At 40.6% G+C, this 20682-nt stretch overlaps 1 protein-coding gene across 2 annotated transcripts in view; it reads left to right on the top strand.

Moving 5' to 3' along the window:
• lmtk2 (lemur tyrosine kinase 2) overlaps window positions 1-20682 on the top strand; it is a 25718-nt gene extending 5036 nt beyond the window's left edge. Inside the window, exons 2-14 of one of the 2 annotated variants that reach the window (XM_062439598.1) lie at window positions 2263-2396; window positions 2596-2749; window positions 3317-3393; window positions 3867-3985; window positions 4306-4393; window positions 9000-9130; window positions 12104-12188; window positions 13278-13399; window positions 14186-14335; window positions 14519-17579; window positions 17689-17821; window positions 17903-18157; window positions 18446-20682. In XM_062439598.1, the coding sequence (XP_062295582.1) occupies window positions 2263-2396; window positions 2596-2749; window positions 3317-3393; window positions 3867-3985; window positions 4306-4393; window positions 9000-9130; window positions 12104-12188; window positions 13278-13399; window positions 14186-14335; window positions 14519-17579; window positions 17689-17821; window positions 17903-18157; window positions 18446-18474 (4538 nt within the window). In that variant the 3' untranslated portion in view covers window positions 18475-20682. Of the gene's footprint in view, window positions 1-2262; window positions 2397-2595; window positions 2750-3316; window positions 3394-3866; window positions 3986-4305; window positions 4394-8999; window positions 9131-12103; window positions 12189-13277; window positions 13400-14185; window positions 14336-14518; window positions 17580-17688; window positions 17822-17902; window positions 18162-18445 lie in introns of both variants that reach the window. The other variant, XM_062439597.1, reaches the window with a different exon arrangement.

Raw genomic sequence — 20682 nt, 5'->3', positions numbered from 1 at the left:
CTCAGGTTGATTTCAAATTGGTGTTATATTTATGAACCATTTAGGAGACAAGTCTCTGTGCCAGGTTTGGTACAGAGGCTCGGGTTTTGTCGAAGATGACACCCATAAAAGTGATATGGCCATGAGTTTCAGCTGTGTCTGCACGGACGAACCTGAACACATTTTTTTTTAATCTCATCTTTTCGTTAGCAAACAGCAGAATTATTCATTACAGTCAGCCATCATCTGTCAAGGTGTCTTTCACAATTTCTCTGCTTTGTGTAGCAGTTTAAATCTCTCACCTCCTGCTCCATGTTTCAATAAAACATAAATGATTCCGTTTTATTTGTCAGATGTCTCTGAGTATAAAATAGATTTTCAAAGAGGGAAGCAAAGGATTACAATCATTCCTATGCTGCTATACTGAGAGCAGAGATAAAATCATATATCTGATCAAATGTTAACTCACATGCAGATTAGCGATGTCGCCTCCTGTCTTTTGTGGTCAGATATGTAGCGCTCAAAGTAAATGATATTTTTTCAAATTTAGCCAGTCTAGTTTAGACATATTGACTTTAGTCTGGTCTGTCCTTTGTTCTCAAGGGGCTCAGACTATTTGTGTTGCAGCCATATTCAAGTTTGTTGTCTTTCTTCTTCAAGCGCTGATGTGACAACAACATGACACAACTCGAAGAATGCCTGTACTCTGGACTTATTCAGCACACGCTTTTATCAGTCAGGATTTTGTAGCTCAGCAGAAGGAGACTCAGTAGGTGTTGATTCTCCCTCAAGCAGACAGGATGTACCTGATATGCTTCTACCGGTGGGAGACAGAATAAACAACAGGGGGGCACTGGGGAGAAGTGTCTCTCACAAATTCTTACTATTCTTTCAGCACACTCTCTTAATCACACACGTTATGTATATGTATATGTTGAGATTACATTTATTACAATACTATGAGATGTAGTGAAAATTACAAGTCAAACAAATTGCATGCAGCACCTCTCCTGACTGACACTGAGATCAGAAGTGATATGCACAAAAATAAATGCGAGCTGCGAGTAGCAGGGATTGACTTTAACCTCTTCTGACTGGTCAGTCACCACATCAGAGACTAGAAGACATGCGAGTGACCAGTAGTCATACCTTTTCAAAGTGCAGTGTGATGAGCAGTGACATTTGGGAGATGAGGAGATGAGGTGGACATGTGGTGAAAGAGCAAGGTGACAGGCTTACACTTACTGCCAACAAAAGGTGGAGATTTTGTCAGAATTACAATACACATGCGGTCTTTAAAATACTTAATGCTTACATTTAACCGTCAATGTGAGCTGTCATTGCAGAGAGAAAATATTTTAGAGAAGGTTATCACCAGGATTTACTGAGTCTGCTGTCGTTGTAGACCTTTTAGTCTTATTTCAATTGTTTCGAGTCAAAGTCTGGCATGAAAAGGGATTCCAGCAGAGTTGCTTAATAAAGCCTGTAGTTATTTTCTGTTGTAGCACAAAGACGTTGAACTCAATTGGAAATCTGTTTTATCAGCAGCGGCCGTGTTAATGTTAGTTGGCATCAGTGTAGTCAGAGAGTAGCAGCTGAGCAGCACAGTGGGTGGGTTGCAGGGTCGCAGGGCTGTTGTCAGCTCTGACACTGGAACTGCTGGGCCAGCAGCATCCTCTCCAGCACAGACCCATCCATACCTGCTGTCACTACTGTTGCAACATCAGCTGCTTATAAGCCGGGAGAAACTCCCACAACTGTCTCTCTGATGATGATGATGATGATGATGATGATGATGATGAAGAAGAAGATGATGAAGAAGATGATGATGAAGAGTAGAGGTTGGGTGGTCTGGTCTGAAGAGGCACAATTATTTTCACATCATGTTTGCAGGCGCTGTAAACATGAACAAATCACTGTTTTCATGTTTATACAATAAAAATGCAAAGTCTGCACACTTTGTGTTTCTTCCCTCTGCAGTGGAGTTGAAATGGAGCATTAAGCTTAAGAAGTTGAATTCTAAGAGCACTGTGCGGTTTATTTTTATTGTCGAGCTTAAATGTGTCTTTGTTGTGGGTGGATTTAGAAAAAGAGCCAGTACACCCGCAGTGTGCTGTATTACTGTCAAACACACTTATGTTTATTCTTGTAACTCAACAACGGTGTCAGATGCCCTCCTTTATTTATTATTTAAATACATTTTTTAAGCACAGCTCTAAGTGTGAATGATTCAGCATAGTATCTGTGGCAGAGCTGAACTCATGTATGTTTTCCTCCTTTCAGGTGGAAGCACAGGAGACTCGTTGTCCGTGTCTCTCTACCTGTCCCTGGTGGTGTCACTGACGGCGCTTGTGGCCTTGGTGGTGCTGCTGGTGAACTGTGTGACCTGCTGTAAGGAAAGGGAAATCAACTTCAAGGTGAGTCCTGGCAGGCAGTTAGTCAGTCAGACAGACAGACAGGACTCCACCTGCTCCCATGCAGGCTCAACATAATGATCACAGAGTGGACATGAATTGAAATGGACTGTCTGTAAATGTTGGTTCTGTTGTTAAATGTATGTCACACAAGTCTGTTTTTATTGGAATAATATTCCACTGCTGACTTTTGTTGATGCAGGAGTTTGAAGACCACTTTGATGATGAAATTGACTTCACTCCGCCGGCAGAGGACACGCCGTCTATGCAGTCCCCAGCTGAGGTGTACACCCTCGCTGTGTCCCCTGTGGCCCTGCCCGGACCCCCACACCTTCAACCTCCTGCCCGCATCACAGGTTAGACATATGCAGACTCCCACATTTATACTGTCAATATTTATACATGTGCACATATACATAGTGTGTTCACATGCTAAACACAGAGGTAAAACAGCCAGAAATTTCATGTGAATATCCAGTGGAAGTTCTCTAGTCTCTAGGATGCTAAAAATGAGAGCAAAGCCAGCAAATGTCAAGCAGAAACACACAACAAGAGATTTTCTGGCATGGTTTCAGATACCTCAGTTTTTTAAAAATAATCCCTTTGGATTGACCATGTCTAAATTCTTTTCAAGCGTGGAAGCCAGCTTCACTACTAAAGCCGTAACAACAGACATACTGTTATTACTTATAATTTTCATATTTATTGTAAAATATTCAACAGACGTACACAATTTTTGTTTCATTTTGTGTTGCGCCTGAGTCATTGTGACAGGTCCATAGTCAGGAAGTCCCATCCAAATAATTGTAATATTTTATTCAGCTAAGTAGACCTTAAAACTCCCCATGGCTGTGAGCAGCAGATGTAACTTTTACAAAATTCAAAATGAAATTTAAGACCCATTGTTTTGTGGTTGATTTCAGAGGGATCTGCAGGCTTCCAGGTAGCACGCCACAGTCTGAGTTACATCCAGGAGATCGGCAATGGCTGGTTCGGCCAGGTAAGATTTGCTTTTAGATGTTTTACATAATCTAAATATTATTACTATTTTACCCATCATTTCCCCCTTTTTATCTCTACCAGGCAAAAGTCTGGGGGGGGATCATGTGTTTGGTTTTGTGTGTGTGTATGTGTGTCCGTGTGTTTATCTGTCTGTATCATTTTATGATATGCGTTACAACATAGCTAAAAGCATTTCTGGCAATTGGCTAGGTTAAAAACAAGGTTTACCAAGACCATTGCAGACCAAATTTTGGCCTTTGTTGTGGCTCAAAAACTGACATCCAAAGAAAAGTTGGGTCTCTTTTTAAACCGGAGCATCTTCAGATATTCTGTATCAAATTTGTTATTAGATGATTTCTTTGCTGTAGTTGTCATCATTTGGCCTCTTTTAAAGAGTTACATGTAGACATATGCTGCATGGACTTCTGCTTTATATTTTGTTTGGTCTAAAGTGTTGTCATGCACCACCAGGTCCTTCTGAGTGAAATCTACACAGATCCGGGTGGAGCCAGAGTGGTGGTGAAGGAGTTAAAAGCTAATGCAAGTGCCAAGGAGCAGAATGACTTCCTGCAGCAGGGGGATCCGTACAGGTGAATAGTGATTTTTTTTCTTTGAACACCTCCTCTGACTCTTGATTATTATTAGTTTTTAATCATATGATCTATAATTTAGACATTTGATATTTATTTGATCAATTATGGACTTTAATATTTACTTCAACTACATTGTAAATATGAGTGTGTAGAATGACATGCACATAGTGAATGTTGCTAAAATTAGCTACGAGATCAGTGTAATATTAGCAGTGCCCTCTACATTTCCTGTTACACAAGCAGTGCTATTTTAAAGCTTTTCGTTATGATAATAAACATAAATATCAACAGCATGTCTTGTTATTGTGTCATCACAGAGTGCTGCAGCACCCGAACCTCCTCCAGTGTGTCGGACAGTGTGTTGAGGCTATTCCCTTTCTACTCATCTTTGAGTACTGTGAAATGGTGAGTGACTTCATGTTTTGATTAATGTGATTTATGTGCACCACCAATTCATTTTTAATTAATGAATTACATTGTGTTCATGGGAATGAAACTGATCTACTATAAATCTGCAGTGTTGTGCAGGTTTTGACCCATTTAACATGCAGACACTGTGTACTTGTGTCCAAGGATTGAGATATTTTTTTTTACTACTTGATGTTTCAGCACTTTTTCTCTTCTAAGGTGTCATTATTTGAGAAACCGGAGAATTGGCTCTCATCAGTCTGTTAAGCTCACGAATTCATAAGGCAAGACCCCTTTAAATACTGTGCAGCAAGCATGCTTAGCTGACTTGGCCTTTTGACCATCTGGACTCAAATCCTACTGTCTCAATCCCAAATTAGCCCTTCCATTCATTGAGGTGGCTCAGACTCCATCATGGCAGTTGATTTATCACTGTTTCTCTTTCCCTGTCTTCGGGGAGCTCCCTCCCCTCTCCTCCGCGCCCCTCCTCCTGCCCAAGTGGCATAACTCGTCTAAGCCTGGGACTTCTCCAATTCCCACCTAACCCAGTAAAGCAACAGGCTCCATTTACACTCCTCTAGTGTCAGCTCCACCAGTTGCTGTGTTTGTGAATTTTTATGGGTAACACCTTGTGTAAGTTGGAGACTGATTTTAGTTTAAAGTAAACTAAGCTGTTCCCAAAGAAACCTAAGGGGTCCCCACTGACGACTGCAAAAACCCAAAACTATCACCTATAAATAAACGCCACCTTGGTGTCATTCTGATTTACCGTAATAGGAAAACCTTGGAAGAAATGCAGAATATTGGGTATTCTTAGCCAGTAAGTAAGAATCCTATAGTAAATACTAGTCTTTAAATTGTATTTTGACACAAAAAAATATTTTAAAACATTTTAAATATAATGTATTTTACAAAATAATACCATGTTTTTATTATTCTGCTCTTTCTGTGTCCATGTTCCACTCCCAGGAGTTTGTTATAAGTATTGCTTGTAAGTTGTGTGTTTGTCTATGGGCACTTACTGCATGTTTTTATTAGAAACATTTAACTCCTTTACTTGGACTAAGTAACTAATCTGTTGGAAGAGATCAACATCAGAGTGGAGCTGCAGCTAGTGATTATAGTCATTATGATTTAATGTCTTAAAAATTGACTAATTATTGACTATATAAAAAGACGATTAATTCAAACACAGCCGATGTCTTAATTTGTCTAACCATCAGGCGATAACGCCAAGTATTTAAGTATTGAACTTATAATAAAAAAGACAAGTGTTTTAATTGAGTCAGATGAATAAACTCACTTGTCAACAGCCACTTACTCAGTATTCAGTCTTTACTTTTCATCTCTACCCGAGTGTCTTGTTGAATCAGATGACCCTTGTCCTTTTCTGGCAGCCATAAATTATCGTGTGTGTGTGTGTGTGTGTGTGTGTGTGTGTGTGTGTGTGTGTGTGTGTGTGTGTGTGTGTGTGTGTGTGTGTGTGTGTGTGTGTGTGTGTGTGTGTGTGTATGTGTGTGTGTGTGTGTGTGTGTGTGTGTGTGTGTGTGTGTGTGTGTGTGTGTGTGTGTGTGTGTGTGTGTGTGTGTGTCAGAGTTACCGGATGCCCTTTTTTATGGTAACCATGAATGAGTGTGCACAACTTGTGCCAGTACGTATGACTTCACAGTTGTCTTAGAGGGGAGCATTCATCTGGTGGGTTCCAAATCTTGTTTTATGTAATGTATTAGTTGCACATGTGCGAATGAGCAGGCTACAGCCTGGTGACATGAAATATTTTCATCCTGCTCCCTGGCTGCTCAGCCTCGCTTTATTTGTATGTCTACTGTTTAGGTAACACTTGTCTGACCTTTTAATTGTCCATGAGGACCAGTTTAGCCCATCTTGCCAGACATTGCATAACTTTGTTGGGGAGGGGTTTTGTCTGATGCCCAGACCTGGCTGTTGTCCTGGCATTGTGGTCTTTCCCAGCCAACTCTTGAAATGTCCCTGACAGGAGATGGGAATGAGTCAAGGTGACTGACTTATCACAACTGTGTGTGAGTCATTAGGAAAGATGGCGTGATGAAGAGCAGGTCCTGTATGTTGAAAGTGATAATGTGTGAGGGTAGCACGACTGAGTGATGTCTATGCTTGTTATTCCTTGCTGGATCCAAGTGGGACCTTGTCTTACACAATACACATTTAATTTAGTTTTCCATATTTAAAAAGTTCCATTTGTACCACTTGCACATAAATCTTCACATCTGACACCTGATGTAGCAACAAGCACTCAGCCTGTTTTCTGGTTAAAAAGACTAAAGACTTGTCGATGCCCTCTTACTACTTCAGGCCATGTCAATCATCCTGTGGATGTCGAAACACGAAATATGACACTGCAGCTGCGCAGTAGACAAGGCGAATCCCAAAAAGCCAATATACTGTGACGTTTGCTCTGACAACCTGGTGATTGATGGTGTTTTTTTCCTGTATCACCCGTGCCGGGTAACCCTGACTCAAAGCATTTTAGACATCAAGATACATCAAGCAACTGGTGCGGGGCCACGGAATGTCACATACCATAGTGTGAGTGACAGCTACTAATGCATGGATATCCTCCCTGGTGCCTGGCCAAGACATCTGTCAGACCCTTCTCTGGTTCAGGGTGTTGGACATGGGCCAGCTGATTTTGGCTTTTGAAAGACGTTGATCCCCTTCGTTTATTACCGTTGTTAAAAGCCACAATTCTTGGAAGTACTCTTTATGTTATTGTCATCATGTTATTTATTAGGTTATACATTACTGACGATGCTCTGCACATTGGCATATTAAGCCCTATAATTCACCTTGTGGGCACAGTTGTCCTAATGTGCTTGGTGTTCTAATTAGCCCTTTGAGAACTGGTTCTATTGATGGTAATTTGCACATGAAATTAGAGTCAATTTAACAAAGACATTTGGTGGTTACACTCATTGCCTTGGCAGCTTTGAAAAACTATTTTTATAGTACAACGTGCACCTTTTTGAGGGTTTTACCCTGGATTTAATTTTTCTTTAAATTGCCCACCTTCTCTGTTTAGCAGCTTACTAGTAAATATGCTAACCTTAATCAGATTATAGTCTGCTTCTAGTATCCACTAGTGGCATGGACAGCCACTTAAAATAGCTTGAAAAGGTTTTTTTTTTTACTTAACTCGATCATGTGGTGACTGAACAAGACGTGGTTCTGTGCGCTGGGAACTCCGTACATTCTTGTTTATTCACGGCTCTTATTTGTTTTGGCCTTCACTGTGAATGTTTCATTAACAGCACTGGATCCGCTCACTGGAACCCGAACTAATCACCTGCTGCGGAGGCTTCACAAATGCAGACAAGCACAGCGTATCACTTACCATACATTCAATATAGCGCTTCTGTGAAGACCTCTTCCCAGAGCTATGTGTTTCTGTGTACATCTGTTTTTATATGTGTGTACGTGGGGGCAAATGTGGTTGTAGCAAACCTTGGCTCTTACGTAAGATGACTGATCTAAGCTGCTTGTTGTGAGATAGCTCACAGAAAACTAAAGCTGTCGTAAACACACACACACTCACACAGAGTACCCAAACGCAAACTTGCAAGCTTGGTAACAGCATGTGACTTGACATTTTTAACAAAAGCACCTCATATATTACGTGACTCTGGTGTGTGTACAATATGTTCTTAGTAGCTTATTCCTCAGGGGAGCTAATTGTGAGTCTCCTCCCATCTAACTGTAGGGCACATGATCTCAGAAGCACAGATTGCTTAAATGGTTGTTTTCTTACACATTTAGGAAGTCAGTGTTAAATAAACTCTTTACTAAAATGTGTGCTTTCTCAACCCAAGTCACAACTTGAAAAATTGTTTATAATGCATGTTGTCGTTTTTATACTCATTGTTGTGAAGTGTCAGGAAGAACTAAGTAGTTGATACTGCAATGGCAATTTGTCAACTGTTATATACTCTGTTACATGTTTGTGAATGACAGCAACAGGTGTCTGCAGAAATTCTCAACCAGTACTGTTGTATGAACCTACACACAGCTGAGACACTGTTATAATTCAGATTTACAGTCCTTCAGGACTCAGTCCAACCACAAAGACCCCTGTAGGCCTTTGGTCTGAATAGAAGTGAATCTCATTAAAAATTGACTAAACATTAATTTGTAGCCATGTGTATATGCCTATGTTTATTTTGCCTGAAAGTGTCTTGTCTAACTTCTCTGAAGGGCCCCCCCTTTTCTTCCCTCCTCATGAGCCCCCAAAACCTTACTTGACCCAGGCAGTTTATTTCACTGACCTGAGCTGTACTCTTTTATTTATAAATCTCTGTGACACAGCATTAGACATCCATTAAACAGGTTACCCTTATTTGGTCCTCTCACATGGGACAGTGAGAAGTGCTGAGAAGACAGGAAAAGGAGCGTCTACTGCCCTCGTGTGGCGGTCTCTGTGCAATGCACTTAACTAGAACTAAATGTAAATGTGCTTCTGTTGCCATCATACAAATACGGCTGTTCGGATTTGTTTAATGCTTTTTATGTTTGATTTTGATGAGAAAATAAAACTGTGTGTGTGTGTGTGTGTGTGTGTGTGTGTTTGCAGGGTGATTTGCGGGGCTATCTGTCTCAGCAGGATTGGATGTTCAGAAATGCTGAGTTGCTGCAGCTGCAAAGGATGGCCTGTGAAATCGCTGCTGGCGTCACTCACCTTCACAAACATAACTTCCTGCACAGGTAGCACTTCAGAAATGCAACACTAAAGCAAGCTCACAGCTTTTCGGCCCACTAAGCTGAGCATTGTGTTTTTTATATCACCTCTGTCTGTCAGAGGAGAGTTCAGCTTCTGTTGATGGTAATGCTCACTCCCTAGTAGCAGCTACACACAAATGCAATGTGATGACACATTTTAATTACACCGTCTATCCTCTACATTTTTCTCTGAGCGAATATGTTTAATCAATTAAATCACTAAGTAGTTGTCTTTACATATTCATCAGGGGAGAAAAAAAAGATAGTTGGCAATGTTAGTAATCTTTGTTCACTTTCTTCGTGTAGTTTTTTTTTGTTTTCTAATTATTTAAATTTGTGAGAAGATTTGACCAAAAATGACATGTTGTATAATCAAATAACATGCACGTCAACATTGCTGTCATAGTATTATGGTACAACATACTTTCATGATAGTATCATGGACAATCTTACTGGGTATCAAATGACAAATAGTAAGTAATACTCTGTATGAAGTGATTGTAAAGAGGTCAAAAATTTGTTTTACTTCAGTCCTTACTGTCCAACCAGTCTCAGGAGTGCCAGTGTTTACCAAAAAAGGTGTGTTTAGAGGAGAGGCAGTGTTTCATTTTCATTTTTACCCCAGTGAGAGCTAGATGTCTGGCCACTAGCAATCAGCAGGGTTTGGGGGGTGTTGGGAACGTGTGGCTTGGGGGTAACATACGATGCTCTGCTCATCAGCTCTATTTTACATGCTCAGAATAAGCTCAGAGGCTTCCAATTACACAGCTCCCATGCATTGCCTCCGTGTCAGCTGTCCGCTGCCACAGGGATATGATGATTCTGCTCTTTGCATGTAAAAGGATAGCCTCATATTGGGCGTTGTGTTTCAATCCTTGTAACAACTAAAATGTAGAGAGTACTACACACTTACTTTCATGTGAACTTATTTTATTTACAATTGTAAAAATATTTGTGTAGCACTTTTTGTTCAGAGGCCAGTAAAAGTTTAAAAAAAAAGATGCCAAACTGAATGCTACATGCTGGCAGGATTGAATGAGAGGCTGTTGATGATGCAGCGCCACAGACAAAACCCTCAGGACAAGTGCTGTGTGGGCTGATGTCCAAAACTGTAACCTCAGCTTTCTAATGCAAGGGTGAGAATGGTTCTGCAAACGCACAAAACAAAACACTGTACAGCATCATGAATATATTTGGTAAGTACGCGTTAGTGATGGCTCTACATGTATTTTCAGTTCAAGCACTTACAATACATTTAGCCTTGTTTTGTTTGAGTTTTTTTTCTATTTGGAGTTTGGATCATCAATCAACGTGAGTCATTTTTGTAAGTGTTGACAGGGTTTTAGTTCAACTTCACCAGAAAGCTCATTCTTTTCTCATGTTTAATAATCATGTCAAATGATATACACAATTATGCTTTCTGCCTAATGTAAGGGGAAAATATCAATCAAGGCTGAATCACACCTTCCATGTTTATGTGATGTTATAATGTATTTTGCCTTTTCCCTCTCTGTAAATGTTTGTATGGGTAGAAATTGACTAAAGGGAAAATTATGAAAGTTTTCACTCTCTCCTTTCCTTGATCTTTAAATAGACCTGGCTCGGCATTGATGAACATTTAGTGTCCTTGTTCTGCTGAAAAAATTAATCTTCGTCATCAGAACAAGTGAGCTTGACGTGCTTCTGCAGAATTGAGTTGTACATCTCTCGTTAATACGTAGTTCATTCAGTGCCCTAATTAGTCCCACACCCTGACTTAACATCACTATGTTTGACAGGAGGTTTTATTCATTGTCTCCACAAAAACATGTTTCAATCTTATGGACTGGAGTATGGTAACACTAGTTGTTTTGGTTTTGTGGTATCTTACCAAATTATGCATGAAGACCATATTCAGAAGTTGTGAGTTTTTCAAATTCTCAATCATATTTTTAAATTAAAAAAAAAAAAAAAAAACTTGGAGAAAAATATAATTGTTTTTAAATATGGTTATTATTAACAGTTTTTGGTCAATTACATAATGTTTGTGATCACAAATTAAATGAGTAGGTGTTTTCTGTTTTGTGTTGGCACAGGGAAAATCAAGAAACCTGCACTGGTGTTCATGCCACTCATAAGCCTTGTAGGGTTAAGATGTTCGACCCACTTACTCACTGCTGTGTTACTGTATGTTGGGCCCTCAGCCACCTACAGAGGATAGGGGACTGGAGAGTTTAAAATAAAAATACCCATTTATCTTACAGAAGTTTCAGGGGGTCTGACAGTAGCTGGGCAATGTGTGTGCAAGAACACTAGTGTCAGCAGTGTTTGTCATTAGGCGGGTAAAGGGACTTGGAGCTTGTGCACTGGCAACAACACAGGGCTAAAGGGAAACTAAAGCCTGCCGCTTGATGAGTATCTCTGTGAATTAACTACCATATGTCTGCTTAATGTGCAGAGTGAGCCTCAGAGCATCATGCGCCCTCTCCTGGCAGCCCCACAAAAAGTTTGCAGTGTCGGTGTTTCCCTCAAGAAATGCAATCCTTGTGCTGTATGTTCGAGTCAGGAATAGCCTCTGTATCAGTCTTGTTGCAGGGTGAAGAGCTGAGGCAAGTGATAGATGCCCTTGTGCTAATTTCCAATAGTTGCCAAAACCATGTGTGATCCTTTGCCAAAGTCCCTTTTCCCTTAATTATTGCATGGTGATCCTACCCTTTGAGGTTGAGAGAATATGGCGATCTGAAAAAGATGGATTTTGTATTCATTTAACCCTGGTCTTTGCTTTAACTTTTTACACACAAGTGAAAATGCACATGCCAAACAAAACTGGCTGCCTAGCAAGAACAAGTGCCAGCTGAAGGTTTTCATTCCGCAAACGTGCCGACAAGCCTCATAATCAGTGAATAATTTAGTAAAGCTGCTTTGTAAGTATTTAGTTGATTCCTATTTGTCATGATGATGTTTCTCCTCTGTGCTCAGTGATTTGGCTCTGAGGAACTGCTACCTGACTGCAGACCTTACTGTCAAAGTTGGAGACTATGGAATTGGACCCTACAGATACAAAGTAAGCAGAAACCTTTCTCAATTTCAGATTTCTTTTGTCTAGAGATTTGGTAATTGAATCATTACAGTATGGATCTGTATTCTTGTGTCAGCACAAGGAGCTGTTTACACAAAGATACATCAGACTGACTATCTCCTGACAAGGGTCAGTGTAGTGAGTGGAGCATCTCTATTCTTAGACTAATTTTAAGCACGAAAGTTAGCCACCCTGCCCCTGACTAACTCTGAACAACGACCTGGTTTTTACTAGTAAGAACAGTTGGATAAAAATAGATGGCAAAGTTATGTCTCATAAATACTGGTCTGCTAAAAAAGCAAGCAGTTTGAAGGGAAGAGTAACATTATATACTCAGTTTTAGTTCCTGCACTAAACATTTTGCAAAGCATTCTTGTAGCTATAAAAGTCCTCCATAAGGCACATGTGAATGAAATTAACATGTTCAGTAGTTTGAGGATGGTCAGTCTGGTCTGTTTTCTTTTATTTGAAAAGAGTCTTAATTTACCAAACTAAGCAAATCATTTTCTTAAAGATAATCAAGAACTACTCCACATTGTTTAGCCAATGATCTTAAGATAACTATCTGAGGTCTTGCTATTTGGTGATCTTAAGTCATAGACAAAGTCTATCTTTATTCTGCCAGCCCTGCATGACCTTACAGAAAATAAATCATTTTCATGGGAGTGTGTGCAGTTGTTTGCCTTAGATCAATTACATATATCACTGAAGAATTAAGATCGTACTCTCGTGTAACTTGACCCACTGCATATGTGCTCAGGCAGCTCTGTCTGCTGCATTCCTTAAATACTGCTGATCTGTCAGTTTGTTCTGTCTGAATTTAATACGAGTAAGATAAGGTCATCCCCTTGAATCTATTTGTGGAAAGGAAGGGAGAGGCAAAGTGAGAGCCTTTATTAGAGCATAAATGATTTTTGCAGGCTAATAAACAACCACATTTCTCCTGTTGCTGTGAGCTTTTTAATGAGTTGGTGTTTTAGCAATTATTTACAGTATTTTTGAGTTTTTAAGTTGCACTGTTCAAAAGCTGCAATACCGTGTCTGATTGTAGTATCCCATACCACGTTACTATAGGAGGATTACATCATCACAGAGGATGATGTATTTGCACCCCTCCGCTGGTTGGCTCCTGAGCTGGTGGGTGAGCGCCATGGGGGTGTGATTACTATGGAGCAGACCAAGCCCAGTAATGTGTGGTAGGTACCAGATTACAGCTCTTCACTGACTCATAACTCATAATGAGGTTGAATCCAATCCAAATACATTTTAAAATGACCTCATTTGAGATTTGACAGACAGGAATTATTTCAGTCAGACTTTGAATATCCCTGTTTTAACTTTTAAAACCTATTAACATGTACATTGCCTCATTACAGAGATATTTGATATTGCAACTGGAGTCATGTTTAATAATCAGAATATACTGTAAAAATGCAGTACATTTGGTATAAGACACAATAAACTATCACAGTAAATTGCTCTGTAGAACATTTTTGGCTCATTGCTAAGAAAACGACAAGTAATTTCTGCTAATACCTGAGTCTGTAAATCCCAGACAATCTGGCTAATATCCAAAACAGGGGAAGGGACACTGACACTGCACCAGCTACGCATCTTTCCACACTGTTTAGTCTTTTCAGCCCTTCCCCTGCCTTCACAACTTGGCCAAATGCTTTCTGGTCATAAGTTGTAGAGTTATGTAACATAATTCATTCATTAGTTACAAGAGCTGGATTTGCCCTCTGAAAAATATATTGAGGTAACTTTCTTTTCATTGTTGTTTAAATGTGGCCAAATCACTAAGTGAAATCACTAAGTAAATTTAACAATACTGATTACTTTGTATATTTATACCAGCTCACTTGATTAAGGTCCATTGTTTGAGGCCAGAGGTTAAGGTCGTTTGCTGAAATTGTAGCGTGCAACATAGCTCTTGTCGTGCAATAAATTCCAACAGCTATTTTATCCTCACTTGTTTGCAGGGCCTTGGGGGTCACATTGTGGGAGCTCTTTGAGAATGCTGGCCAGCCGTACCCACATCTATCTGACCGGGAGGTTCTCAATCATGTGATCAAGGAGCAGCAAGTCAAGCTATTTAAACCACAGCTGGAGCTTCCTTATTCTGACAGATGGTGAGTGCTTAGAATATGTGTCATTGAATATGTGTTTTAGAACAAGTAGTATACAAATAATTAAATAGATAAAAATAATACTTATATAAAATATGTTGATAGTGTTTCTCAAATCAGGTGTTAACGTTAAGACGTTTAGGTCATGAGGCCATTCAAAAATGACCGTTTTCCCTCTAATTGCAGGTATGAGGTTTTGCAGTTCTGCTGGCTGTCCCCAGACAAGCGGGCCACAGCAGAGGAAGTGCATCGTTTGCTCATCTACCTGCGCATGCAAGGCCAGAAGGACATAGAAGAAGATTTTGAGCAACGCTGGGATGCTCTCAAGCCTAACCCTTCCACACGACAGACCACTGTTAGCCACTCCTCCTTCCCAATCTTGGAGTTTGCAGATGATGCCCTGCGGCAAGAGATTGATGAAGTTCTTACCGTAACCGAAACTAGCAAAGGTCTCAGCTTTGAGTATGTCTGGGAGGCAGCGAAGCATGATCACTATGAAGGCAACCATGGGCGTTCAGGCATGGAAACAACGTTGAACTACCACAGCATGTTCTTCCCTGTTTCCAGTGAGGACATCCAGGCCCATTTCCCTGATCCTGTAGCCAGAGCACCAGGCACAGAAAGTGGTAATACTCCTTCAGGAATACCTGGAATTGTACCAGTGTTTGATGCGCAGAAGCCATCCAATGGTAATGAATATTACATACAGCTAGAGGAACAAGGAGAGAGCACTGTTGGGGAAAACGAGAATAGAGGGCAAGACATGGACTTAAGTTCAGGCCGGCAAGATTTTGTCGTTCTTCAGGATGTTCGCCTGGATGAATCTAGTACTGATGCAGATTTTTTCCACCAAAGTATTGACTCCAAGGATTCCTATTTACAAGACAGTCACATCTGGTCATCTCTTGAAAATGACAGTCCATACCACACCAACATTTTCACAGAGGGAGGGTCAAAGCAAGAGGACTCTCCTTCCTGGAGACAGAATTTTATGGAGCTTCCAGAGCGCAATGGGAACCGTTTGCACGAAGGTGCTCCTTTAGAAGTCCAGGAAGTAGATACAGATAAAAGCTACGGGGATTCTTTTTTAGGGGATGGTTCAGAAGCCACTCACCTGTCGGAGTCTGTAGAGGTGGAGAACACAGACATGAAGAGGCTTCTGAACACTGAAAAACTATCCGAAAACTTTATGTTTCTCAAAGAGCAGAACCTGATGATAGAAGGATCTAGTTTCTCAAGTCCACAACAGAATTTTCTCTTACCTGGTACGGTGCATGAACCAGAGGAACAATTCAAAATGAGTTCTTGGGACAACCTCGAAACTTTGGGCAGCTTAAACACATCAGACACTTATTTAAAACCCACATCCAGTAGCACATCGTCAAGACAGGGAATTTTAGACTCTTCAAGTTCCAGCTTTGGGGAGATATGTCAGTCCCTGGTAGAAAATGAAACACTGGTGCCTTCCATTACAGTGGTCCCAGAAGATAACACAAGCAACCAGCTGCCAGTTGAAACTAGTTCTTCCATCGAGGACCTTGGCCTGCTCCTATCCTCAGATAGAGGTATAGACTCTGGTTTTGATTCTACCTCAGAGAGGTTTGAGATTATCATTAGTGAAACTGATGGCCACACCAATGCATTTTCTGAAAGTGCCACTACGGACTCCTTGTGCACAGATGCCAAAATTCCCAGCCTTGAAGATGACCTTGGAACCTCGAAGGATAGTGTTCAGCCTATAGACGGTCAAATGCCTGAAAACCTGCATGTCCAAACGTTGTCATCAGACAATGGACACGGTGAAGATCTAACAAGCAATGATCTGTTGAGTGAACTAATAGAGGATGCAGATATAGAACTGGAAACTACTCTATCTGACCATGAAGAATCCTTTATGGATACTAATGAGCGTCCTCTTGTCAGATCCTCTCTGTTGGTCTCTGGGCCATCTTTGGACCAAATCAGCCAGGACAGTTTACTGGAAGACAGTATGTCCACCACTCTACCAACTGTAGAAAATTCAGCCGATACACCAGACTCATTAGACTCCCTTGACATTCACAGGCTAGCAGAACAGGGAGAAGAGCTGAACGTTCAGATATCCCAACACAAACTCCATCCTCCTTATAAAATAGCTGACAGTGGGTACGAGACTGAGAACTTGGAATCTCCAGAGTGGAATTCTCAGCCTAATGTCAAAGACCACTCCCCTGTAAAAAATGGCACCACTGTTGCCATAGAAGAAGAGACTGAAGAACCCACAGCAGCGACCAATCTGGTTCCACCAGAAATCATCATCTCTGAAGTCGAGGGTGTGCTGGATGCTCATATTGAGAATCCAAATGAGGGTCTGCAGCCGGATCATGTAGTCCCTGCTGAGGAACCACTGATGGGCAGCAATTACAGAGACTCTGCTTACTTTTCAGACAATGAATCAGAACCTGAGAAGAAGTCTGAAGAACCTGCAGGGGGTTCTGTTGAGGTCTCGTGGCTGAGGAACTCTACTGACGAGGTCAGTGACGCCATTGCAGGTTCAGCACCAGATCTTAGCATGGAGAGAGATGTCAACTCTTTATTTTCTAAACAAGACTCTTCGATAGCTGCCCGAGCACAGGATGATGTTGGAGAAACCGCTGATCCTCTTGTTGGAGGCAAATCACCAGAGGCACATTCAGATATCACAGAAAAGTGTGAGGAGTCTGTCAGCAGCCACAGTGAAAATGGAGACAAGCAAGAATGTTTCAAGGATGCAACGTCTCCTGAGCCAGGCCCATCAGAAGATCTCCAACCCTCAACTCCACCTCCTACTGGTACATCATCAAAGCTGGTGCTTGAGAACGCAGTTCATGCTAAACTCACCAGGACCTACGCCAGTGATATTCATAAAATAAAAGAGCCGGACATGGAGGGACGTTACCTGGGGAGGCGGGATGGCTCAGGTTTAGATGTGCAGGAAGATGGTGTGGATGCCGATGAGGAGGATGAGATCAGCGATGACTCTGATGATGACATTCGTGCATACCAGCTTCACAGCTCCAGCTCAGACAGTGAGGATGACACTGTGCATACTGTGCCACTTATTGTCTCAGATGACAGTAGTTCCAAGAACCTGAAGAGCTTGTTAAAACCCACCAGCCTGAACATCGAGGCATTACCGGATTCCCTGTTTTCTGCGAGGAGCAACGCAGACAACTCCAGAAGAGCTGTGTCCTTCTTTGATGATGTCACTGTCTACCTGTTTGACCAGGTAAAATATTTTCGATATTGTTTTGTATTTGAGATATTTTGGTGCAACTACTGTGATAATAAGTGTTTGTGTCGCCATTCTAATTAAAGTGTGATGTATTCTTATTTAGGAGACACCCACCAAGGAACTGGGTGACCACTCCTCAGGCTCAAACAGTCATGTACCAGAGTTCAGCAGCCCAGCGCCCACTGCCAGCTACCTGAACCGGTTCACCAACTCTGAAAGCTCCACTGACGAAGAAGGTAATACCAAAACCCAACATATGTACACAGCTGCTGAACTTCAACACTACATCTTTTGATGTATTCCTCCAATCCCCACAGGTGGTGGTTTTGAGTGGGACGATGACTTCTCCTCTACTGCATCTACTTTCCTGTCCAAGACAAATAAAGACCCCGTATCAAAGGTCATGTCCACATCTGCGGCATCTCGCTTCTCCTCTCCGCCCCCTGCAGTGGGACGTGTGCTGGAGCCCAGCTGGACCAGTTCCTCAAACTACTCACGTTTCTCCATCTCACCGGCCAGCATCGCAACCTTCTCCCTTACACATCTTACTGACTCTGACATCGAGCAAGGAGGCAAGTTGAGAAAGTGGTCACACCACGTACACAAATTAAAAACAGGTTTTCACTTAAGTCTTAAAACATTTGCACTAAGCAATGCATATGGTTGAGTAGGTTAAAATCTGTTAATTTTACTATTCAAATTTCTTGTTGATGCTACCACTTCTAATTAAACTACTATTAACATTACTATTTTACATGTAGCCCTACTACACCCTCTGGGTCTTGAAACACTATGAAAAAGTCATGTTTGAGTATTATTCATTAATCAGTTGATCACATTTCTTTTTTTGTCCACCTCAGGAAGCAGTGAAGATGGAGAAAAAGACTAGTGCGATAGATGAACGCAGTGATTATCATCACACTATTGAAAAATGAACCTCTACTCGCACTTTCAGGAATGGAGAATGGCTGAAAAAGGACAGATGACATGGTTTGTGAGGCAAACTGTGGATGCTTCTCTCAGGCAGAACTGCTCTTAACCTTCATGGGGATGGCCATGAGAACAATGGCTATAAACTGACATTCAGCAAATAAGACAGACAAGGCCCAGTCCCAGTCTGAGCCACATCACCTCTCCAGCTACATGTGTGTGATTTCAGTTCAGTGCAATTCCACTTTGGGAAAAAAAACAAAAACTGAAAACGGGCCTAGCTTCTAAATGTTTGCTTTAAGAACTAATCAAGCGCATTCCAGGTGTTTGGCTGCTGCTTTTCGTTGTCTGTCGAAGTGCACTCCCTTTTCCAGAACTTTTGCATCACCAAAAAAAAAAGAAAAGGAAAAAAAGACTTTTTATGCTCTGAATCAATGAACTCAACACACTGGGCTGGCTAACGTAACACTACAGCCAAATAGGAATAAGCTCTCAGACCTACAACCGAAAATCCAAGCTTTTTCTGTATCATTGTTAATTTTGCTCCTTCGTGTCGTGCATTTATTTCAGTGGTTGCCTTTTTGCAAGAGTTTTTTTTTTTGGTATATTTTTAGAACCTCTTGTTTGGTGTTGTCACAATCTCTTAATTGGAGAGAAACTATTGACGGTATCCTTCTGTAGCATCTTTTGAATAAGAAGGGTTGAAATTTAGGAAGCGCAATCCATAATTGGATAACTACCTTAACTAAAAATCCCTCATCAGCAGAGGTGACACATTGTATGTTCTGTTATTTATGCTGCAAAGGAACATACACAATAAGTGGTATAAATATTCTTTAGGGTTCTACTGAAAAAGGATTGACAAAAAATCCTTACATGGGGTGATCCAACTGAAAACTGAGTGAGAAGAAGAACAGTTAATTCATTTTGTAATGCTTAATTTTATGTTTTGAACTGGGCAGGAAGTTTCTCTGATGGCTTTTGTTTCAATTACTTATCACTGGGTCTCATTACAGTGCCTGTTATGCTGTAAAGACAGCTGCACTCCTCCATTCACTACCAGTACAACATTTGAAATCACACATTTAAATATGTGCAAAAAGTGGCTGATTTTATTTTTAAATGCCAGAATGAAACATTGTATTGAGGTGTTTGTAAACAAATGTGCAATGAATTTTCATGAATTAGTTCAAATTTATGTACAAGTTCATAGGACGACCATGTGAAGGGCAGCGTATCTTTGCTAATGTGCAGGGACTTTAAGCTTCTAAAGAACACACTACTAGAACAAAAAATCACTGCTGCTTTTATCAATTTCAGTTTCATGAACAGAGATCGTCTATTTTGCCTTTTGCTTTGTTTTATTGTGTCAAACCCAATGAACCTGTTCAGATGGCATTTTCCTCCTAAATGGAGCCCTTGCCCAGTTGCAATTTTGAGCATTTATTATATCATTCGTCATACATTGTCTCTGTGGCTGTACAGAGTTGTTTGGGATGTATGTGTGTCATGATCATGATCAGTTTCTGTATAGAAGAAGAAAGCAAATGATTATGCCCCCTCCCCTCCCCCTCAAGGTTTTCATGTACAGCTATAAAAACACAGTTTGAGACTGGGTTATACAGTTTTTCCTTTTAATGACTCAAGTAGCTTAAAGATTTTGTCAACAGATGAACAATTATACTTCACTTGTAGTAGATAGATGTCCATACCCCCCATTCAGAAGGCACTGTATCTTAGACAATGTTAACCAGCAGCCTGTGCTTTCAGTTAAACTTGAACGTTTATTTAAGGAAATCTTGTTTTGTTTCACGACAGTATACATTTGCTTAATCTTGCACATTTGACAAATGTAACTTAATGTTGAACTGTACTGATGTATATAAATGTTAATTTTTTTGTCTGTAAATGGGAAATGATGTAACTGAGTTATAGGTATGAGGTTTCATTTTGTAACTTAAAGCTGAGTTGATCAGAGGAACATATCACCGTCATGGGCTAAAAGCAGTTAACTTAAGACACAGAAGCAGATGTGAATCCATTCTGTCCTTTAAACTTGTAGATTTTAAAAATGGTAATATTTTTACTTCATATTGATCATGCTTAGTGTAATTGAATGAAATGTTTATAATTACACTGTTTAATATGAAAATAAATGCAAATGAAC

This window comes from Scomber scombrus, chromosome 18 (genome assembly GCF_963691925.1).
Source record: "Scomber scombrus chromosome 18, fScoSco1.1, whole genome shotgun sequence".
Taxonomy (NCBI): domain Eukaryota; kingdom Metazoa; phylum Chordata; class Actinopteri; order Scombriformes; family Scombridae; genus Scomber; species Scomber scombrus.
This window is presented reverse-complemented; position numbering and strand designations above follow the sequence as displayed.